Here is a 25,381-nt window from a genome sequence, read left to right as displayed (position 1 = left end):
GAACTAGAATCTTTCCTGTGATGGTGTAGGTGCAGATTTTATGCATATCTTTTGGGCATGACCTGCTGTTCAGTAGTACTGGGTTGCGGTCTTAGATTTTATCTAGTCAGTAAAAACTACCCCTTAGCCCTTCAATTAGAGTATACTTGCTGAGCCTTGTGGATGATATTGCTCCTATGCGAGCTATACATAGTTTACTTACACTGTTATGCCCTGTACACACGACAGGATTTTCTGACAACAAAATCCATGTTTTTTTTCCGACGGATGTTGGCTCAAACTTGTCTTGCATACACACGGTCACACAAAGTTGGTCGGAAATTACGAACGTCAAGAACGCGGTGACGTACAACACGTACGACGAGCCGAGAAGAATGAAGTTCAATAGCCAGTGCGGCTCTTCTGCTTGATTCTGAGCATGCGTGGAACTTTGCGCGTCGGAATAGTGTACACACGGTCGGAATTTCCAACAACGGATTTTGTTGTCGGAAAATTTGAGAAGCAGATGTCAAATTTTGTGTGACGGAAATTCCGATGGAAAATGTCCGATGGAGCCTACACACGGTCGGAATTTCCGACAACAAGCTCCAATCAAAAATTTTCCGTTGGAAAATCCTATTGTGTGTACGGGACATTACTGTATTATGTGAGGAAACTTATCTTTGCCTGGAAAAGGGGCCCCAGATAATGGCCTCCCCTCCTATGTGAAAGGGGGTATAGAAAAAAATAGCCTACAAATATTCCCACACCTATGACAAGTCTTTAATAAAAAAAACATTGGAAAAAAAAAAAAAAAAAACTTTAAAAATGTCCCACCACATACATCACTGTCAAACACGTTGTTCAGCAATGTAGGTTCACGTCAATTGTGATGAACAATATCCACTGCAATGTTACTGCTTTCCTTGCAGCAAATTACATCTTAAGGTCCCTGTTGCTAAAATAAAGAGGAGGGGTCACCTGAGGGACCTAATCAACCAAATACGGACCAATGTCCACGCTCCTTCGTTTACAATTACCTATCAGCTAGGAATCCTGGGCTGACAGCTGAATAAGCCAGGGCAAAAATGAAAAACAAGTTGTTAGGATGCCAGCGGGTGCCAGCTTCCTGACAACCAGTATCCCTGAGCAAGAACTGTCACATTTAGCAGTGGTAGTAATACCACTGTTAAATGTTGCACTTTCCATTGGAGCTAGAGGTCCAGTCTGTGATAAAATAAAGTGTACAAAATGCACTAAAAACACAAAATAGAAAAATGAACGCATATTTGTTTAGTGAAATGCCTACTTCTGAGATAAATACTGCATGAGTTATTTCAACACAAAAATTCATGCAGTATTTAACGCTAAAAAATAGTATACACAAGCCAAATGTCAGGCAGCATCAGCAGGTTCAATAGAAAATGGCCAACATTCGGTCCATGTGTACTGCAGTTGGTCCGACAGAAGCAGACCGACCATGACCAAAAAAGGTCTGCGGATCGACTCCCGATCAGCACTCTCAGCCAAGGACAGGGGGCCGTCCTCTGTCAGAACACAATAGAACAGCAGGGGAGATCGTTGTACTAACGTTAGGTAGTTAGTACAGCAGCTCCTCCTGAGCTGTCAGGTTTTTTTTTTCGTTCAGCCTTGCTGGGTTGAATGAAAAAAAACTACTAGTGTGTACTAGGTTTAGTGAATTGACCACACATTTAACAAATCAAAAACCTTACACTAAGTGAATTACATCACTGCTTTTTATACTTTATGTGTAATACAGACATTGCAGGACAAAAGTAGAACATTACGAATACTGCAGAACAGCCGATTTAAAAAAAAAAAAAAAAAGAACAGTTTCTCCTAAGTACACAAGTGAGGTGGATAGAGGAATCCTGTCCACTGTGTTATTGTATTTTTACTGGGAGAAATTTTCCAACAACCCCATGTGTGAGAAGGTGATCATTAGATCTCACAAACAGGAATGGCCACAGATGGATCGGAAGTTAGCTGGTCCCTGCTCAAATGGCTGAATTTCACTCAATCTATGGCCAGCTTTAAGTCAGTACTAGAAGTACTGCTGGATAACAATCTTTCTATGGCTACTCTTTGGAATCTTGCTGTGGAACAAATCAATCCAATGCCAATGTTTTACTTCTACAGATCTAGTCTCCCAGGTGTAGGCAGTTTCATCAAGCCACTGTCAGGATTCTTTTGTTAGTAATTAAATGTAGAAGATATGCAGTGTGTTCCCTAGAGTAAAGAACTCAATAGAACTGCTTATTAGAGACATAGTGAGGAAGTTGTTCTTTGACTTTTCTCTGCAGTGCCTAATTAATCCAAGAAGTTATAACCTGAAGCAGACATTGTTTGCCTTTAACTTGTAAATGATTATCTAAGCCAACCATTTTACCAGGAGGACCCATTGAAATGGACAGGCTAGGGAAACCCTGCTAAAAATTATTTTATCTACAACTCACATTACATTACCCTATATGTAGATAGAATAAATAAATAAAAGATTTGTAGATCTAATAAGAGCTTTTGAAATCATAAATAAAGTGTGGCACACCAAGTGTATTTTACGCACAGAATTGATCATTTTGTAAAACCCCTCTGCTTGCTAAGACAAAACTATAATCATCAGAATAACTATAATTTTAATATAATTAATGCCAACGGTTAATCAGCCTGTATTAACATCTTAATTACATTTTTAACAACTTGCTTACTGGGCACTTTTACCCCCTTCCTACCCAGGCCAAATTTTCAGCTTTCAGTGTTGTCGCACTTTGAATCACAATTGCGTAAACATGCAACACTGTACCTATATGATATTTTTATCATTTTATTCACACAAATAGTGCTTTCTTTCGGTGGTTTTTAATCACCACTGGGCTTTTTTATTTTTTGCTAAATAAACGAAAAGAGACTACATTTTGAAGAAAAAAAAAAAAAAAACAGTTTTCATACTTTGTTATAAAATTCTGCAAACAGGCCATTTTTCTCCTTACTGATGTGCGCTGATAGGCTGCACTGATGGGCAATGATAAGGAGGCATGGATAGGTGACACTGATTGGCACAGGTCCCGTGAACTTGATGTCCGTGGGGATACCCGCAATCGTCTCACAGAGAGGAAGAATGGGAATTGCTGATGTAAACAAGCATTTCCCTGTTCTGCCTAGTAACAGGACACTGATCACAGCTCCCTATAATCGGGAGCCAGCCAAATGGTCCGGGGCTGAAGTGGTTAATGGGTGGATTCTGGAGGAGTAACAAAAAATGAAATTAAAGTGCCACACTGTTAGAAGGCCTGGGGGGGAAAGGCAAGGGGACAATCCAAATGACAACTAAAAATTTCAGGGATCCAAAAAACACCCACATTCACCTTGGCTAGAAAATGCCCTAGCCCTGATGAAGGGGGTGTTTCTGGACCCCCGAAATGCATTGGCTACTTTTTGAACTGTCCCCCTGACTTATTATTATTGGAATAAGGTTGTAACTGGAACGCTTAGCAGTGGTGTGACATTTAAATTTCCATTATTGCTACATTACACTACAAGCCAAGGAGACTGCGGAGTTCCCCTGAGAAGTAGAAGCAGCCTGCCAGGGAACCAGATTTTTTACATAAATATCAATACTTTAAGAGGGCAATACCTATAAGATGACCTTATGGGTCCAGTGCTATATTTCCTCAACTATTCCAGGGGAGCAGGCATTCCTGAGCAGACTGCATGCAGACCACTCAGGCAATGCTCACACATGATGCTGAGCCATCACGAAAGAAAAGGGATGGCAAAGAGACAGTCTGACGGGGGAGGAAGAGGCTAAATGTTGGCCGTTCTCCAACTGGGAAATGAGGTGGACTTGAGCAGACATACTGCAGCTTCTAATGCACACTGCAAGAAGCTCACAAGTGTGCAAGAGAAGGACAGTGGAAATAATGCAATGTTACAATGGTGTTCAGTGCATTGTCCCCTTACTTTGATAAATGCAATGTAATGACTGTTGCATTATATTGGGAGTCAGTAGAAAGAAATCCCTATTATATTTGGAGTCTATGCTCTTCTACATAAAATTTGCACTAGTGTGAACCCAGCCTTAACGCTACTTCTTGTTCCTGCAAAGTTTACTCTTCAATTTTCATTTTACCTAAAATAACACGGCATTGCTATCTTTTGATGGTGGCAGTGGTAGTTCTTACAACCCTCCCTCATGAATTTCAAAGTGGAAACAACATTATTTGAAACATTGGAAAAAGAGGTGGAACTTGCGATTGAGAGAGTGTAAGCTGTCTCAGTTTATTTTATAAACTTACAAAATGCCTGCTCAGCAAGTCTTCCAACACTTCATGTCAACCTGTGCATCTGGGTAGATGCAAACCCTATGGTCGGGATCTTTTCACAGCCTGGACGTGCTCTGCGACATCAGCAGAGCTGCACTTAAAAAAGGTTTTTTACCTTAATGCAGAAAATCCATTAAGGTAAAAAAAACTTCACCCTTTAGAACCACTTTAAAGAGACCCTGTCACCAGATCATTTATTTCAACAACAATCTTCCCATAATATTACATGTAGGGCTGCAACTAACGATTATTTTCATAATCAATTAGTTGGCCGATTATTGTTTCGATTAATAACCTTAAAAAAAAGTGTGGTGTATAATTTAGTTAATATGTAAAGTTTTAAAAAAAGCCAATTTATTCTTAAATATCTCTGTGCAGTGGTAAATATAAATAACGAACTATATGGTTAGGGAGCAAAATATGTAATCCACTCTGAGAATAAACAGACAGAAGAGATATACTGTATATACTATTAGAGGAGATATACTGTATAAAGTATTAGAGGAGAGATATACTGTATCTACTATTAGAGGATATATACTGTATATACTATTAGAAGAGATATACTGTATATAGCATTAAAAGAGATATACTGTATAAACTATTAGAGGAGAGATATACTGTATATATTATTAAAGGGTGAATCTGGTAAATATCATCAGACTCAGAGATCAAATTTTTTTATTAAAAAAAACAAATGTTCCATCCTTCAAAAAAACTGTTATTTTAAAAACGTTCGTTCGATTTTCTAATCGTTAGTGGGGTCAAATAGACGCTCATTTTTAACCACAGTGACGGGAAAATTTGGAAATAGAAAAGTTCTTGGTCAAAGGAATTTTCAGACAGCGTATGTGGTTTTTGTTCAGAAATTACATTCATTTTAAAAACAGAATGTTAAAAACAAGTGAAAATTTCAAACAACATTCTTTTATTCAGTGAATGTATAGAGATTTTTCGCCTGAATATTCTCGTCTGAAAATTGATCCATGTGGCCAGCATAAGGCTCAGTAGTCCCTGACCCTTTCCAAATATACAGCGGCTGAAAAAAGCATAGATGTGAACATGTCCCATAGGAAACCATGTAAATGAACTGTAGTGTGTTTCTGCAAAAAGCACCAAAAAACACATAGGTGTGAACCAGGTCTAAGACTTTTAGTAACATAATGGGGTTAAAAAAACTAAAATTAGCCCTTTATAGTACAAAAAAAAAAAAACAGATAAATCAGTACTGTAAGGGTTTCATTTTTTTTTTTTATTGTAGAACTGTGAAAGTAATATTTACATTAGTGATTATTTGCTCTTTTTGTACTATAAAGGGCTCATTTTAGTTCTTTTTTAACCCGATTATGTTACTGGCCGATTAATCGATTATGAAAATAGAAATCGATTAATTTCATAATCGATTAGTTGTTTCAGCCCTAATTACATGTTCTTTACCTGTAAAAGGCCTCCCTTGTGTAGATATCTAAAAGTCTGGCGACTGCTGCCGGGCACGACTATCTTGGATTTACTTCCAGCAGCCAAGTCGGCCATACATTGATCGTAAGTTGGCTGGTTCAACCTGCTGTTTGTGAGAGAAATGTGGCCTTACAAACCGGCAGTTCTGGAGCAGGTGATACGATTGCTCTGTAGCTGTACGAGAGCAGGATCTGGAGGCTGTAATGACTAAGTAGCACCTTAACACCCCTAACTGCCCTAGTCCCCGCCAGCTTACTGAAAATGCCAAAACGAAAAAAAAAAAAAAAAAATTGCAGAGCAAATACGACCATCATGCTGTAGCAAAAAGGAGATCTAATCTGTTCCCTCTGCTGCCCCAGCCATTGAAAGAATGCATTTTGGCTGTGGTAGGGCACTCTTTTTGTTTACTGTGTGCGGAAACAAAAAGGTATTCAAAACACGTTTTAGTAAAATAACAGCTGTAGTTCGAGGTACAATGGAGGATCCACTTTAAGGAGATTTTTTCTTTTGGACATTGAAACTGGACTATAGCTTTAAGCGGTCAGTGAAACTAAAAAGTGTCAGCAGAGAACAAAAGGCAATTACCATTTGCTTGTAGCCTGAGGGTAGTCAGTCAAATAAATAAAAAAGATTTGACCAGTATGCACTTTGTGAACCTGTATATAAACTAGATTTAGGGCTGCAACTAACGATTATTTTCATAATCAATTCGTTGGCCGATTATTATTTAAATTAATCGGATAATAAACCTTAAAAAAAGTGTGGTGTATAATTTAGTTAGTTAATATGTAAAGTTTAAAATAAAAGGCAAATTTATTCTTAAATATCTACATGCAGTGGTAAATATATAAATAATAACTATATGGTTAGGGAGCAAAATCTCTAATCCACTATGAGAATAACAGAAGAGATATATGGTATATACTATTAGCGGTTGAATCTGGTAAATATCATCAGACTCAGAGATCAAATTTTGATTAACAATAAAAAAAGTAAAGAGTGTTTTGCGGATTTTCAGACAGAACGGTTATATATTATGTATGACAGAATCCCTTGTCATGGGCAGGTGGCTTGATAAAAGCTACCTGTGCCTGCTGTCACTTATGCTGGCCATACAAAAACAATGGCTTCCTTCAAAAAAATTTCCATTATAAGAACGTTTGTTGATTTTCTAATTGTTATTGGGTCAAATTGACGTTTGTTTTTGACCACAGTGACGGGAAAATTTGAAGGAGCAGAATAGAAAACTTCTTGGTCAAAAGAATTTTCAGACAGTGTATGTGGTTTTTATTCAAAAATGACATTAATTTTAAAACTGAATGCTAAAAGCAAGTGAAATTTACAAATGACATTCTTTCATTCAGCGAATGTACAAAGATTTTTTGCAATAAATATTCTAATATTAAAATCGGTAAGTGTATGGCCAGCATAAGGCTCGGTTCACATCTATGCAGTTTGCTTTTGATCTGTTTCTGCAGTGCTTTTTGCTGTGCGTTTTAGCACACGCGATTTTGCGGGGCAATTTGCATTTTTTATGCTTTTTTTTGGCTAATTTGTTATTGGCCAGATTAAAGAACGCAAACCGCAGCAAAAACACACTACATGCTTTTTTGCAGCTTCTCCTTTGAAGTATATTGAACCAAAAAAGAAAAAAAAAAAAAAAAAAAAAAGCACCATTTTGCGTTGAAAAAAGTACTTGACCCTTTCCAAATACACAGCGACTGAAAAAAGCATAGATGTGAACATGTCCCATAGGAAACCATGTTAAATGAACTGTAGTGCATTTCTGCAAAAAGCACCAAAAAACGCATAGTCGGGAACCAGGCCTAGTATTAGTAGCATTAGTATTTAGTAGCAGCAGCATGATTTTTTTTGTATCACCTGTCATCATAGGGTAAAAAAAAAAAAGTAATTAATATATATATATATATATATATATATATATATATATATATATATATATTATTTCACTCATTTCATGCCCAGGACTACATGTCCCATGAGGCATTGCTCCTCACACATTCACAAGTTCTCAGGCACTTATTGACATGTATGGATGGTGTACTGAGCTGTATGTGTGCTGCACTGTATTTCCTGATATGTAAACAAATAATGCATTCTGTATGCAGGCCAACTAATCAGCTGGCCGATTAATCGCTTATGAAAATTGTTGACAACTATTTGCATAATCGATTGGTTGTCGATTAATTGTTTTGGCCCTACCTAGTTTACACTAAAATGTCCAATACGCACCTTGTAGGTGTTTAAACTCCATCTTCTTACAAGCTCAAATTTTTCAATAGCCGTACTCCTTGGTTCTTCTGAAAGGACAACAGGGCCGCTTCTCTGTTGTGCACTTTGTCGATCACCTACAGAAACAAGAACAAAATGTAACTTTGTTATGCAAAACAAAATAAGCAGACATCTTTCAATGACTTCCAGTAACATGTATCTGCAACAATAGCATTGTGCTACAGGGAAAGATACTTGGAAGACAATTATCCATAGAACAGCCAATAAAAGAAATGAATTGGCAAGCAATAATTAAGCATCAAGTCTAACATATTACTACTGATGTACACTGGCAGTATTTTCTAAAACAACATCACCCAGGTCATTCAATGTACAAATATCTAGCAAATACTGTTTGTAAGCTGATAATAAAAGAAGCTCAAACTAGAAGCTCCTACTAGCATAAATTGAAATTTGAGTGGATGCTCTGTGACTTCATGACTAACAGCCATCTGAACTGCTTTTGTGAAAAATTTGTAAAGGAAATTTTTTTTCTAATTTTAATAACAAACATGTCTACACTTCTTACCTGAACCTCCTCTTCTCAGATCCCCTGCCGGTGCTCCTGGCTTCTCCTCTCTGTCAAGTCCCCTAAGGGGAAACCACTTCCCATGGGGGCACTTGTGCATGCTCTCTCCCGAGCCCTGCTGTTGCATCCATTGACACAGACAGTGGGACTCGGCACTGGCTTTGATTGACCAATGACTCCCGCTTGCCCTGCAAAGCCAGTGAGACCTGGAAGTGAGGGGAGAGAAGAGCTACACAGCGCTAAATCGAATCAGGGCTCAGGTAAGGGGGTGAGGGGCCAAAACCAATGCCTAAACATTTTTTACCTTAATGCAAGGAATGCATTAAGGTAAAAAATGTTTAGGCTTTAGAACCACTTTAAAGTCAAGTTTTATTTTGTGGTGAAATCCTTGGCACATAAAAGAAGCAATAAAATATCAACTGCCACAGTTTCTGTATCTAAAAACATATGTGAAACCCACATCGTAACATTAGTTATGTAAACAAAACTGCATACGCAAAGCACATACAGGTTACAATTCATGAAAAAGTCAAAAAAGCATCAATGCAAAGACAGCGGGACATCCAGCTTGCTTTTTTGCTGTGACCATGCTTTTCTATGCAAGACCAAAGACAACAATGGATTCATTTTTTAGTGCTAGGTGAACATGCCTGCTTTTTGGAGGCATATTGTCTAAAACTAGTCTGGGATTTGATAAGGACTGGAAGAATGCCTAGGAGACAGTGTAAACAGAGAACCACAAGCCCTTCCTGTCCAAGTGTAAAATCGAATGCGAAAGGGAGGCCACATGAGCCCTTTCACACTGCCAGCACCCGAAAAACGCTGTTAAAGCGCCGCTTAAGACCCCTTTCACACTGGGGCATTTTTTCGGGCGCTGGCAGTGTGAAAGGGCTCGGGCCATCGGTGCACCCAGCCTGGTGACAAAAACACAAAAGCGCTGCAAAGAAGCTGCTTGCAGGACTTTTGTTGACACCCTGCCAGCGCAGCGCCCCAGTGTGAAAGCACTCGGGCTTTCACATTGGGATTGCAGATGAGGCTTCTTTCAGGCGCTTTACAGGTGCTTTTTTAGCGCTAAAGCGCCTGAAAAAAGCCCCAGTGTAAAAGGGGTCTAAATCAACCGCATAGAGTCTGACCATGATCCTGACTTTAATACCTAATGAGCTGCTAACATGGTGAAAGAATGCAACCATTGAAATCTAAAAAGTGTGGGATTTTACCTGCATACTTGTTTTAAGCCAGCGCCCTACAGGTTAGAGGAACTAGGACTAGTTTTGTGCAAACTATTATTTGAGCAGAATTGGCATAGACAGGCTTCATACTTTATTAGCAAACCATCACCTGGTTGCCTGAAAACTTGTATCATTCAGAAATGAACACACAGCAGAGAGGGTGGGGAATTCTCTACTTCTGTTCCTCCATCAGCAGTCTAGTGTGGGCGGGAGATAGCAGGCAGAACAAGCGCCCACTGAGAACTTACCACCTCAGCAGCACCGGCACCTGCTGGAGAGTGAGGACAGGTCTCCAGTCATGTGATGTCACATGACAAGGATAGGTAAGAAGCGGCTTTTATTTCTGGGCAGTTGCTGTGCTGAGGTTGTCTGAATTTAAAGCGGAGTTCCGCTTAAAAAAGAAAAAAAATTTAAAAAGTCAGCAGCTACAAATACTGCAGCCGCTGACTTTTAATAATGGGACACTTACCTGTCCCAGGGTCCAGCGATGTAGGGGAACGAAGTCCTGCTCATCTCCACCTCCTCTCTGCAGCGCCGGCATTGTCACTGTGGGCGCCTGGCTGTGGCTTCAAAGCCAGGCACGCACTACTGCGAGCCACGCAGCGCGCTGTGACTGGCCAGGCAATCATTTTGGGACCTGTGACGTGTCCCAGATGATTGCCGAGAGGGAGGGGTGACCTTACTTCCGGAGCCCCGGGAGGAAGTGGGAGTTGGAAACCTCTAAAAAGTGGGTTTCCGCTACCCCACCAAAAAAAAATAAAAACACGACATGTCAAATCTGGCATGTCAGGGGGTCACCTTCCCTTAAAGCGGAAGTTCCATTTTTGGGTGGAACTCCGCTTTAAGTACACAGAGTGAGGGGGGGAGCCTCAGGGCTGATTTACACTTGCAGTTGGGGGGCAATAAAAATATGCACTCCCCCTTAAGCTGCAAAGGGTGTTTTGCATGCTTCAGCACAAATAACAATCCAGTCGCATATGGCAGGTAGTAATAGCTAGTAAACACAACCTATTTACAGTGCCTTGAAAAAGTATTCATACTTCTTGAAATTTTCCACATTAGACCAACACAAAGTGGCACATAATTGTCAAGTGGAAGGAAAATGAGAAATGGTCTTCAAAATTGTTTACAAATAAATATCTGAAAAATGTGATGTGCATTTGTATTCAGCCCCCTTTACGCTGATACCCCTAACTAAAATCTAGTGGAACCAATTGTCTTCAGAAGTCACCTAATTAGTAAATAGACTCCACCTGTGTGTAATTTAATCTCAGTACAAATGCAGCTGTTCTGTGAAGCCCTCAGGGGTTTGTTAGAGAACCTTTGTGAACAAACACCACTATGAAGGCCAAGGAACACACCAGACAGGTCAGGGATAACGTTGTGGAGAAGTTTAAAGCAGGGTTAGGTTATAAAAAAAATATCCCAAGCTTTGAACATCTCATGGAGCACCGTTTAATCCATCATCCGAAAATCTAGAGTATGGAACAGCTGCAAACCTACTAAGACATGGCTATCCACCAAAACTGACAGGCCAGGCAAGGAGAGCATCAATCAGAGAAGCGGTCAAGAGGCCCATGGTAACTCTGGAGGAGCTGCAGAGATCCACAGCTCAGGTGGGAGAATCTGTCCACAGGACAACTATTAGTTGTGCACTCCACAAGTCTGACATTTATGGAAGAGTGGCAAGAAGAAAGCTATTGTTGAAAGAAAGCCATAAGAAGTCGCAGTTTGTGACAAGAGAAGCCACCTGTGGGACACAGCAAACATGTGGAAGAAGGTGCTCTGGTCAGATAAGACCAAAATTGAACTTTTTGGTAAAAAAACAAAACGCTTTGTGTGGCGGAAAACTAACACTGCACATCACCCTGAACAAACCATCCCTACCGGGAAACATGGTGGGGGCAGTATCACGTTGTGGGGATGCTTTTCTTCAGCAGGGACAGGGAAGCTTATCAGAGTTGTTGGGAAGATGGATGGAGCCAAATACTGGGCAGTCTTAGAAGACCTGTTAGGCTGCAAAAGACTTGAGATTGGGGCGGAGGTTCACCTTCCAGCAGGACAACGATCCTAAACATACAGCCAGAGCTACAATGGAACAGTTTAGATCAAAACATATTCATGTGTTAGAATGGCCAAGTCTAAGTCCAGACCTAAATCCAATTGAGAATCTGTGGCAAGACTTGAAAATGGCTGTTCACAGACGCTCTCCATCCAATCTGACAGAGCTTGAGCTATTTTGCAAAGAAGAATGGGCATAAAAGTCACTCTCTAGATGTGCAAAGCTGGTAGAGACACACCCCAAAAATACTTGCAGCTGTAATTGCAGCAAAAGGTGGTTCTACAAAGTAATGACTCAGGGGGGCTGAATACAAATGCACGCCACACTTTTCACATATTTGTAAAAAAATTTGGAAATCCATTTATCATTTTCCTTTCACTTCACAAGTATGTGACACTTTGTGTTGGTCTATCACATAAAAATCACACTGAAATACATTTACGTTTTTGGTTGTAACATGACAAAATGTGGAACGTTTCAAGGCGTATGAATACTTTTTTAAGTCACTGTAACTGAATGGGGCTATGATGCAAGGGCAGTGGTGCAGGTATTTGGATGTCAAAGCAGGCAGTAAGGAGGCAAGATAACATCTCTATACCACCTGTCAAATACCCTCTGAAATGTGATCCACCACAGATCACCCTTTAGAGGGCTCACATTAGTGTAACTCTCTAGCCCTCAGAGCCACACAGGGTTTCTTAGTTAAATATACCTCACAACGCCTCGAAATTCCCAGCCCCCCTCTCCCTTCATACCACTACCAAATCAGTCCTCCTCAAACAGACACCACTGATGCACAGACATTTTTCCTTCCAGTGAGACCACCATGCATCTTTCCCCTGAACACTGTCTTGTTACAATGTGAGAGCCATTGTTTCAAAAGTAATCCTCACGTATGGTGACGATCAATCCACTTGCATGCAATGTAATTTGTGCTAAGGAGTTTGAAGGGAGAAAGAACATTTTGCAAATGTTGCAGAGAGCGGTTTTGTACGGGAACCCATATACACATCATAGAGCATCTTCAGCAGCTTAGGGCACTTATGATGAGAACAGATTGACTAGCTGCTACTGATTACTGCACAACATTGCACTTTGCCAAACAAGTGCTTTGTCAGACACTTTAGATAAACATATAGTGTGCACATTTTGAATACAGGGTGATGTTGTTTTTGAACAAGGAGAAAGGTTAACGTGTTTTTGAGTTAATTGGCACATGAATTATTCTCAGCAGGGCAGGAATAAAGCACACTCCTATGATTCAGAGATAATCAGGAAATAATAAGGAAAAATAAAGAGGTTAGTGCAGCACCAGCAGTTCCTGGGGAGTTATCCAGCATCTGCAATACCTGACGGAGCAATTAAATCATCTCCTTGTCCAGCCAGTCTGCTAGCTGCTGTGCTGCTAGGGGAAATTACTGGAGACCTGGGCGTGAAGGAACCTAAGAAGAGTATATATTGCACAAAAATTACAATATGCATACAAACACTAGTAAACTATTAGGGGATAGAGTTAGACCAGAAGATTATAGAAGAAACAAGACACTTCAGCTGAATATGCCAACGAAAGGATATACTTTCATTAGAGTTGAAGAATGAGGTGTAAGCTCCAGGTGACCAAACACATGTTAAATTTATTGACACAACTATTGCAGGGATGGTACACTTGGATTAGGATACCTCTTCACCTGAACACCATGGTATTCGGCAGTTGCTCCAACACACATTGAAGAAAATACATATCAGAAACTGTCTGTTTCAGTAGGCAGGTTACACAATCAAAAATCCAACACACACTTTTTAGAAGCCTGGAAAATGTGCTGTTGATATTTTTTAAATGGTTCTAAAAGAAAGAAGGCTTTTTATCTTAATGCATCAAAATATACAAAAAACCTCCAGTGTACATAATATATGTATAAACCTTGTGAGCTGCCAAAACTAAAAAACTCAAAAACAAAAAAAACAAAAAACAAAAAAAAAACAAACAAAATCCAAAAACTCAAAAAAATAAAATAAAAAATACTTTGAAATGGCTGGCAGCACTCACCACTTTCTCAAAATGTGACACATATATACCCAATGTGCAGCGCTAAGAATTATGCAATGTAGCAAAACTCTAAAAATGGTAATATAAAATAAACAGATAATAGGATAATTAAGTGAAATATTCCCAATTATAGTGCAGGTGCTCATTAGCAGGTGAAAAAAGTGCAAGTGCTCAGTGTGTGTTATACACAGTCCTCAATATCGATAAGCAAGAAAAAGTCCATAAACCTATCAAAGAAAAAAGGTGAAACAAATGGTGTCTTCATGCAATGTGCACTCCCCCCCTTCAGGTATGCCCTCACCTTAAGGGCTTTAAAAACAAGCCTGTAGTAAATCTTAACAGCTTAGATGGTTATCATCCATATAGTGGCTGGTTAATGGTAAACGCAGATCACACATTCACTCCACCTCCTGGTAAGAACGCTGGTCAATAAAGCCACAACTTCCGTCTAGTATTTTCAAAGATCACTTCATATGCTTGTTTTTAAAGCCCTTAAGGTGAGGGCATACCTTAAAGGGGTTGTAAAGGTAAAAATTTTTTCACCTTAATGCATTCTATGCATTAAGGTGAAAAAACTTTTGACAGTACCGCCGCCCCCAGCCCCCCCGTTTTACTTACCTGACGCCTCGAATCTTCGCTGCACGTTCTTGTCATCTTCGCTGCAGCTCAGCCTGGTCGCTGATTGGCTGCAGTGGATGGATTGAAAGCAGCGCAGCCATTGGCTCGCGCTGCTGTCAATCACATCCGATGACGCAGCGCGCCGGGGGGCGGGGCCGAGTGATACAGCGAGCGGCTATAGCCGCCGGCTGTATCACGGGAGCGCGCCCGCAAGCACTCACCACCATGCGAGGGAGCTCGCATTAAGGTGGTGAATGCTTGCGGGGAGGAGCTGAAACAGCCGCCAAGGGACCCCAGAAGACTAGGTTCGGGGCCACTCTGTGCAGAACGAGCTGCACAGTGAAGGTAAGTATGATATGTTTGTTATTTTTTTTTAAAAAAAAAATTACCTTTACAACCGCTTTAAGGGGGAGAATGCACATTGCATGAAGACACCATTTGTTTCACCTTTTTTCTTTGATAGGTTTATGGACTTTTTCTTGCTTATCGATATTGAGGACTGTGTATAACCTGCACTATAATTGGGGATATTTTACTTAATTATCCTATTATCTGTTTATTTATTTTATATTACCATTTTTAGAGTTTTAGTACATTACATAATTCTTAGCGTCGCACATTGGGTATACAGTGGGGACGGAAAGTATTCAGACCCCCTTAAATTTTTCACTCTGTTATATTGCAGCCATTTGCTAAAATCATTTAAGTTCATTTTTTTTCCTCATTAATGTACACACAGCGCCCCATATTGGCAGAAAAACACAGAATTGTTGACATTTTTGCAGATTTATTAAAAAAGAAAAACTGAAATATCACATGGTCCTAAGTATTCAGACCCTTTGCTGTGACACTCATATATTTAACTCAGGTGCTGTCCATTTCTTCTGATCATCCTTAAGATGGTTCTACACCTTCATTTGAGTCCAGCTGTGTTTAATTATACTGATTGGACTTGATTAGGAAAGCCACACACCTGTCTATAGAAGACCTTACAGCTCACAGTGCATGTCAAAGCAAATGAGAATCATGAGGTCAAAGGAACTGCCTGAAGAGCTCAGAGACAGAATTGTGGCAAGGCACAGATCTGGCCAAGGTTACAAAAAAAAAAAAAAAAAAAATTCTGCTGCACTTAAGGTTTCTTAGAGCACAGTGGCCTCCATAATCCTTAAATGGAAGACGTTTGGGACGACCAGAACCCTTCCTAGAGCTGGCCGTCCGACCAAACTGAGCTATCGGGGGAGAAGAGCCTTGGTGAGAGAGGTAAAGAAGAACCCAAAGATCACTGTGGCTGAGCTCCAGAGATACAGTCGGGAGATGGGAGTAAGTTGTAGAAAGTCAACCATCACTGCAGCCCTCCACCAGTCAGGGCTTTATGGCAGAGTGGCCCGACGGAAGCCTCTCCTCAGTACAAGACACATGAAAGCCCGCATGGAGTTTGCTAAAAAAACACCTGAAGGACTCAAAGATGGTGAGAAATAAGATTTTCTGGTCAGAAGAAACCAAGATAGAACTTTTTGGCCTTAATTCTAAGCGGTATGTGTGAAGAAAACCAGGCACTGCTCATCACCTGTCCAATACAGTCCCAACAGTGAAGCATTGTGAATCATGCTGTGGGGGTGTTTTTCAGGTGCAGGGACAGGACGACTGGTTGCAATCGAGGGAAAGATGAATGCGGCCAAGTACAGGGATATCCTGGATGAAAACCTTCTCCAGAGTGCTCAGGACCTCAGACTGGGCCAAAGGTTTACCTTCCAACAAGACAATGACCCTAAGCACACAGCTAAAAAAACAAAAGGAGTGGTTTCACAACAACTCTGACTGTTCTTGAATGCCCAGCCAGAGCCCTGACTTAAACCCAATTGAGCATCTCTGGAGAGACCTAAAAATGGCTGTCCACCAATGTTTACCATCCAACCTGACAGAACTGAAGAGGATCTGCAAGGAGGAATGGCAGAGGATCCCCAAATCCAGGTGTGAAAAACTTGTTGCATCTTTCCCAAAAAGACTCATGGCTGTATTAGATTAAAAGGGTGCTTCTACTAAATACTGAGCAAAGGGTCTGAATACTTAGGACCATGTGATATTTCAGTTTTTCTTTTTTAATAAATCTGTAAACATGTCAACAATTCTGTGTTTTTCTGCCAATATGGGGTGCTGTGTGTACATTAATGAGGAAAAAAATGAACTTAAATGATTTTAGCAAATGGCTGCAATATAACAAAGAGTGAAAAATTTAAGGGGGTCTGAATACTTTCCGTCCCCACTGTATATGTCTCCAGTGTGCATCAGCCCCCATAATACTTATCTGAGCCCCCTCTCAATCCAGCGATGTTGCACGAGAGCCTCTGATGTCCAGGACTCTCCCTCCTCATTGGCTGAGACAGCAGCAGGTGCCATTGGACACACAGAATGGTCCAGAATGGTGTCCACTGAACTGACACACAGAGAAGCGGCTCGGATGCCCTCATAGCAAGCTACTTGCTATGGGGGCACTCGACAGGAGTGAGGAGCCAGGAGCACCTGTGAGGGGCCCAAGAAGAGGAGGATCCGGGCTGCTCTGTGCAAAACCATTACACAGATTAGGTAAGTAGAACATGCTTATTTAAAAAAAAAAAAATAAAAAAAAACACAAGGACTTTAATATCACTTAGGCTCACTTATAAGGCATTTCAGCTACCTGCAACCTGACGTATGTTCAGCATGTACAAAGATTTACATTAAAGCAAACCTGATTGAAACATGACTGCTGCCATTGCCAATCTCCTTTTTAAAAAATGCTGGTTGCCTGGCAGCTATACTTGCCTACTGACTTCAATACCATCTGAGGTACTGAGCTGCAACAAGTATGCAGTCCAGGGAAATCAGAAGTCATTATGTGCATAATAGTTTTGAGTTACAAACTCAAACATATCAAAGCCAAAAAGTCAGTATGATACAACCAACTAAGAACGCAACTCTATGCTTCTCTCAGAAAACATTCCTTTTATTGATTACAGGTATTTATATATCTGTGTCAACAATTTATGCAGCGCTTTACATATATATATATATATATATATATATATATATATATATATATATATATATTGTACATTTGCATTGCCCCTTCTTCAAGAAGCTTACAATCTAAGCAGAGATGTGCAAATCATATCGCCTGGCGCCCGGGACATGCAGTTCTGGGAACTGGGCAGGTGTTTGTTTTTATTTTTTTTTACATTTAGCCCTGCTGTGGGGGTGAGCAGCAGGGTTTACTTTATGCGGTGCTCTTTTCATTAAAGTTTTCATTGTCAAAAGGTAGTTGCTCAGCGATTCAGATAAGGTTCAGGGATGAGATTGTTTATACCCTTTTGTTCAATGCGAATTTAGTGCTGCTGCCATTTTCAATCTGCCTTAATATGCTAAAAAAGCCTTCCATCCACTTCTATACAAATCTGTCTTCTAGTCATTTCTTTGCAAAACTGGCTTTGAATCGCATCCAAAGTGAACAGTTATCTTAAAATGCCAGTATACTCTATGCTGTGCGCATTTGGAAGGCAACTCTCCAAACCTGCACAGGACCCTTTCATTAGTAAATCGGATCAAAAATTGCACTGCATAGATGTTAACATCCTTCATAGAAAAAAATGAATTTTTAGATGCTATGCGAATATATGCCTTTGAGATCGCATCTGATCCACATCAGTGTGAACCAGGACTAAGGCTCCATTTACACCTGGGTGTTTTGGGATCTCCAAATGCACTACAATCGCAAAACACAGGTTCAGGTGCTATTATTTTCAATGGCACCTAAAACGCAGTGCGGTTTTGCCACATAAATGGTATAGCATGAAGCTTGTCACTTAAAAAAGGAGCAGGAGCTTCTTGCAGATGACAAGCTTCACGTGATGCGATTTGCCGTTTGATAAATCGCACATCAAAACTGCACCGTGTTTAAGGTGTCATTTAAAATAATGGCACCTGAACCTGCATTTGTGATGGTAGTGCGTTTTGAGAATGCAGGCAGAATCACAAGTGTGATTGGAGCTTTACGGAGAGGATACCAGAGCTTAAGTGCTTCCATGTGTGATGGCAACCTGAAGGAATAACCTTTTATTTTTTTTCTCATTGAGGCCTGCGCCTCATTTATTCACTCAGCAGATGCGCTTCTGCTGAAAGTTGAGAACCTGACACGCCCCTTTCCTGATGAGCACCCGATTGGTGCTCATCACACTGCAAGGTCTCGCCCCTCCCTACTAGTCCCTGGGTGCGATGCTGGAGACAGGCAGGGAGGCGACTAGGAAATAAACAGCGCAATGTTAAAACCTTATTTAAATAGGATTTTGGGCAAAATAATTTTTCTTTTATCAGGACAAGTAGATTGGGACCAAGATTTAGTTCCTTGGACAAGTACATTTTTTTAAACGGTCTTTAAGTGTAGAAGGAAACCAGAGTACCCAGAGGAAACCCACACTGGCACAGGGAGAACATGCAAACTCTTGAACATGAATGGGTGAAAACTGCTATATGCAGTTAGGCTCCGCTAAAGAGTAAACTAGTGCATGCACACAGACGTAATGCTCTGAACGCACACTACCCACACTCAGGACATGTAGTGCTGGGCACCAGAAATACATGACACTTTTACATGTGCACAAAGCCTACACCACCAATTAAAAAAAAAAAAAAAAAAAAAATAAGCACTGAAATTTCATAAATGTTCTGGAGGGCAGTTTATGACGACTCCAAGATAGCCAAGTGCTGTGACTTCTGCTCAGTTCTGGAAACTTCTCTTCCACCATCACAGCCAGGCAATGACTTGTGTGAGCATTCAATTACCAATGTTCCACTCTAATGCCGCATACACACGATCGGACATTCCGACAACAAAATCCATGGATTTTTCCCGACGGATGTTGGCTCAAACTTGTCTTGCATACACACGGTCACACAAATGTTGTCGGAAATTCCGAACGTGAAGAACGCGGTGACGTACAACGCGTACGACGAGCCGAGAAAAATGAAGCTCAATAGCCAGTGTGGCTCTTCTGCTTGATTCCGAGCATGCGTGGAACTTTGTGCGTCGGAATTGTGTACACACGATCGGAAATTTACGACAACGGATTTTGTTGTCGGAAAATCTGAGAACCAGATCTCAAATTTTGTTTGATGGAAATTCCGACGGAAAATGTCCAATGGAGCCTACACGAATTTCCGACAAGAAGCTCCCATCGAACATTTTACGCTGGAAAATCCGACTGTGTGTATGGGGTATTAGGCCTCATGTACACTGCTGCTGGTAAATGGACATTCAGAGGCAGTTGGCTGCTTTTTTCAGCTGCTCCTGAACTCATACAATGTTATCTTATGTGTACATGTACACAGGTTTGTTTAATGTCGTTTTTAGGCAGTTGCCTTTAGAGGCTTTTCTTTGAACGCAAAAAAAATGAGTTCAGATGCTGAAGTTTCCGACATTTCAGACACTAAATGCGGTATCAGCCACATTTCTTTTAAGGCCGTTTTTCATTTTTGCGAATTTTGAGAAAAAAAAAAAAGAAAAAATTATTTTTCAAACGCTTCTAAACGTGGCATAACGGACGTTTTGAACTTCGGTTTTTATCGGTCAAGTTAAATCATTCAGGAGAGGTTGTAAAAACGTCCCGTGTACATTAAGCCTTAGCGCTGCAATTGCAAACTGGCTGGTCTCCAGTGTCAAACTGAAGGGGTTCAGCCAAAATCAAACACACAAAGAGACCTTATACAAGCTTTTTCCATTAACTTTACATACAGCAATATATGTTAATAATATTCAGCGTCTTTTACCAGCCTATTCATGCAAAATAATAAAGCATACGCCTAAAGCCTTCAATTTAATTCAGCTTTAATGCAGTGAAAGACCTGATTTAAACTAAATTTGTTAAATAACACTAGATGTACTTTTTACATAAACAGACATATATGTGATAATGCTAATGATATCCCTGTCCTAAGCACACTTATTTCTTAAACCAATAATGAATAAATTGTTTCAAATATTTACAGAGAACTTGAGAGCACAACAAATAACATTACATGCTTGGTTTATTCTGTTTATTCTATGGAAAAAAGGAAAAAGTATTGCGCCAGGTAATGTGAAGCAAGTGATTTATCTGGGATGAAATGGAATATAATCCACGTGGGCTGCCGGACCAAGAGTAGAGGCAAGCTCTTAGTCATTAGAAACAAGGGACAGGCACCTCCAAGTGCAGGAACTTCCAAGTAATTTATTATAAAAGCAAGACATTATCCCCTCACATGGTGCAATATAAGTTCAGGCATATCTGGAGGATTGGGGGGCATCCACGGTGCTAGCATCTGTGTAGATGGTGCTTGCGCCCTCTGCAAGCCAACCAATGAAGCTGGAGAAAGGGCAGACACTCCAGGCCTAAAAAAGGAAGGAGGCCGATCCTACAGATATGCCTGATCCCAGATTAAACCATGTGAGGGGATAATGATTTGCTATTATAATAAATTACTTGTAAGATACTGCACTTAGAGGCGCCTGTCACTTCTTGTTGTTTATTCTATGTACATTGGAAGAAAATATCAGAAATATTCCTTTCCCAACAACTAGAAAATGTTCGTTTTTGAAAAACCTGCATTTAAAAACTAGGCCGGGTTCACACTGCTCCTCTACGTCAGCCGCACGACTTCCTATCTGACTTTGCCCTGCGACGTCAGGTCCGACTTCAATGAACAGGATCAGACTCTGATCAGACAGAGATGATTGCGACCTGTCCTTTCACCAATCAAAACAATTCCTTTGCTTCTGATATGGAGGAAACCTCACTCCAAATTTATCAAAAAAAAAAACAAACACACACACACACAAGCGTGCCCCCCCCCCCCCCCGGATGGATCTTGAAAGTGAATCCCACACCCATAAAAAAAAAAAAAAAAAATGGCTCGCTGTTTATTTTTATTATGGCGCGGGGGTTCCCTTTCAAGATCCTCAGCACACAAATCGCATGCCACAAGTTAGATCAGCTAAGATGATGATCCGACCTGGATGTGATTTACACTCAAATCAATGGGCTGAAATCATGCCCCAAGTCAGACCAGAGTAGTGGAGGAACCCTTTTCCAAGTCGGACCAGTTAAGACGGCTCTCATATGGAACCACTGATTTTGACATGTCATTTGACTTGTGCTCTCAAAGTCAGAGCGTATGTCGGACCAGCGTGAACTGGCCCTTTGGGATAATGTAAAATAAAATTTTAAAAAATAAAAACAAAAGCATCTTCTAAAACTAGCTTCATGTCTAAAAGCAAAATAGACAGCAAAAGGAAAGTACAAAGCTGACTCTGAATACTAGAACCCATCCTGAGACTTAAGGGCTGTACACAAGGGCTAAAATATCAGGTGGCATCAGCCGGTTTAATAGAAATTGGGTGACACTCGGCCCGTGTATACGGCAGCGGGTCTGACAGAAGCTGGCCATTGGGCCAGCTCCTGTTGAAGTTGCATGATTGAAGAAGGTCTGCCTATCAGCACTCTCGGCCAATGGCTAAGAGTGCTGACCGATTGTGTTGTGACGGAGGGGCTGTCCCCTGTCAGAAAACAATACCTCAGCGGAGGATGTGGCTGTACTAACATTGCATAGTTAGTAAAGCGGCTTCTCCTGAGCACTTGTTTTTTTTTCGTTGAGCCCGCTGGGTTGAATGAAAAAAAAAAAACAAAAACAGTTAGTGTCTACCAGGCTTTACACCACTGCAAAACAAATCTGGGTGTACATAAAGGGGATACAACTCTTTTAAGCTGAACCTTAGGCAGAGATAAAACACTATTAAATCCAAATATTTGTAACTCAGATAAAATACAAGTATATCTTAAGCCAACCCCCCCACCCCCTATTTTGGATAGAGGAGGGTTAAAACAGCTGTCAGACTTTGATGTTTTTTTGCCACCTGTATCTTTTGCCATTAGGGAGATTTCTGTCCTGTAATGTCAACAGTATGTGAGAGAATAAAAATTCCCTCTTAAGACAATTACCACAGGAACAAGTGTCTCCACTGGTAGATTACCCCTCTATTACTATTCTGGTGGCAACTCAAAATTTTGCATTTACCTTCTCATTCATTTCTGAAGACATTGGTGATCAGGACAATTAAGGGCGAATGTCCCTAAACGTGACACATACAGGAATAAAAACCTGACAGAAGTTCTCAAAGCAGAATTAAACCCAAAAGCTAAAAACATAGTGCAGCTTACCAATTCTTGGATGTGTTAGCTGCATTAGTTTTCTTTTTTAGGCTTTCTTTCCTTTATTTTCACCAGGCAATATGGCCAGTAAGTCTTTTTTTTTTTTTTTTTTAAAGAACAAGCTTTCCTGTAAATGTAGCAGTTAGAGTTTTGAAACAAACCATTTACTACTAACAGGGATGCTTACAATGGATCAGCTTTTATATATTCATGTAAGACCTTTATCCCAAACCCCCCCCCAAAAACCTGTTACTGCAACGGCAGTGTTAGCTGTTAACACTCCCCTCCCTGCAGGCTGACAATGCTGCTGTACAAAGTTGCCCCTGTGCTCCCTCATCCAGAGTGGGGTCACTCCAATACAGGAGGTGTGTTTCTAGCCAGATCAGCGATAGATAGAGATAGTGAAAACAGAGGGAAAAATCCTAAAAAAAAAAAAACTAAATGCAGCCACCACATCAAATGATTGGTAAGCACCAATATTTAACATTTTTGGTTTAGGTTTAATACAGCTTTAATCCTCACGATCTATCCAAATCTAAGTAATAGTTTTGCCTCTAGTTATACCTGAAATTTTATACACAGCCAATATAAGTTCTGGACTTTGATTGTTCTGTATTTACATTAGTTTCCTACAGGCCTGTGCGCTTCAGCACACTAGGAGGAAAAGTATAGAAAGCACCCGGGACTTGATCAAGTTGTTCAGTTTAATTACAAAGTAGGTAAAATGATCTGATACACTGTCTGGCTTTAACAGAACATATCTGTCTCTGAGCTGTATGCCTGGAGATCTGCTTCACACCATGACAAGCTTGTGGCTCCAGGGTATGATCAATTTAGATGGTCATCCATATATGGATACCCTGCTTAGGTTGCCTATATTATTTTTTTCTGAACTTAATAAAAATCTAGACTTTATAATTAAATTAGAATAGGCTTTGATAGATATGAATAAGACCCAACAGAGTAAAAAACAGAAATGTTCTATAATTAAGGAACCTGCCTACACTGGGATTTCCTTGACTTGCAAATCCTACTAAATTCCTTGTCCAGTGCTATGAAAAGAAAGAGGTAAGATGCAACGGTGCCAAGTGACCATGAGCCCTTAGCCTTTGTACTTTCTTACATGCAAATCCCCACCTAATGATATGCTAAGTTACCTACACAGTTAACCTAAAATGTTGCATGTGCTTATTCTTCTGAATGGGCATCCCTCTAGTGCAAAAACACACTGAAGAAGCTCATGTACCAAATTTTGGCACAGATCCTAGCGCGTTTGGTGTTGAGTTGGTTGCCTTGATTTTAGCGTGTTTTGTGGCTCGTCAATCACGCTGTGTTTGGGGTGCCATTAAGAAAAAATGGCTTCACTAACGCATCTAGTGTTATGCCACGATTCTGCCCATGATTCCAGTATGCTCAGGTGTGAATGGAGCACTATGGATATAGATACACACATTTACTTTTTCTGCACAGGAATTTCTTGATTTGTAAAGACCATTCTGGTATCATAAAAAGTCATGAGAGGTTAGTGACTTTAGTTAGTGACTAGTTTTGAAGCTGATCCAAACAAGTCAAGTAAGTGTCTTACCCTGATAAGGCGTGGCTTCGAAGATTCCTTCTTTACCATCATCAAAGCCATGAGTGATTCGAGTTTCAGAAAGGCCAAGTCCTGCTGGTACTGATCGTTTTAGTTCCTTCAAAAGAAAAAAAAAAAAAAAAGTAACAAAGTTGGCTATTAGGACAGTACATAGAGCATTTATGTAGGAGGAGAGTGTTAATCAAAAGACAATAAACACATCTAAACCCAAGCTTCCCCATAAGGATTTTTAGCTATCCTCCCACTGTCAGCTAACATTACAAGTACCAAAGTCACAAAACAATCAGCAATAATAAAGAAAACTGTTGCTTTCTTTACAATTATTAAACACACCCAAATACTATATTCAACGTCGTCCCCTTTTTGAAGCTTTTGCATGTATATTCCATTTTAGCCCCCATTAAGACATGGGACACCCTATTAAAGAGGAACTGCAGTCTGCTCACATAATTTGTAATAAAAACATCTTTACCATTCTGAAGCTTCCCCCATCCAACCACTTTGAATATTATTTTATATATATATATACTGTGATTCTGTACTTGCTAAATATGCTGCAGAAATCTCCCTCCATTGAGTGTGGCTGCAGCCATTTTAACTGTGGGCAGCTGAAGCTGCTGCCTGTTACCTTCCTGGATTTACACAGAGGCACACCTCCAGCTCTGCAGCCCTGAAGCGCTCATTGACCCTCTTATGACTCATCCCCCCCTCCCTTCCTGGCTAACGCTTACGAGAGTGAGAGAGCTGTGCATGATGTCATAAGCCTAGGCTAAACACCAGACAAGAAACAGGAAGTGGGCTGTATAAGGTATTTACTGTCAGAAAAAAAATGTTTTACTATCTAAAGTTGAAAACAACAAGGGCAGAAGATTTAATAGATGGAAAAATTATAGAATGACTGAAGGTCCGCTTTAACTCTATCCTAAAAACAAACAAAAAAACAACCCAAACAGTATGCTATAGAAATATTGCGTTTTATTTCATGCTTAGATTTCTATGATAAATATACATGTA

General features: G+C 40.3%; 1 protein-coding gene across 3 annotated transcripts in view; it reads right to left on the bottom strand.

Moving 5' to 3' along the window:
• The window catches only part of ARFIP1 (ARF interacting protein 1), a 193,825-nt gene that overhangs the window by 68,211 nt on the left and 100,233 nt on the right, over positions 1-25,381 (bottom strand). For 2 of the 3 annotated variants that reach the window (XM_073605179.1, XM_073605187.1), the window contains 3 exons: positions 24,359-24,464; positions 13,242-13,334; positions 8,034-8,149 (listed from right to left, as the gene is read on the bottom strand). In XM_073605179.1, coding sequence (XP_073461280.1) covers positions 8,034-8,149; positions 13,242-13,334; positions 24,359-24,464 — 315 coding nt within the window. The remainder of the gene's footprint in view (positions 1-8,033; positions 8,150-13,241; positions 13,335-24,358; positions 24,465-25,381) is intronic. The other variant, XM_073605194.1, reaches the window with a different exon arrangement.

This window comes from Aquarana catesbeiana, linkage group LG01 (genome assembly GCF_042186555.1).
Source record: "Aquarana catesbeiana isolate 2022-GZ linkage group LG01, ASM4218655v1, whole genome shotgun sequence".
NCBI lineage: Eukaryota > Metazoa > Chordata > Amphibia > Anura > Ranidae > Aquarana > Aquarana catesbeiana.
The sequence above is the reverse complement of the archived record's forward strand: the minus strand, read 5'-3'. Positions and strand labels throughout refer to the sequence as shown.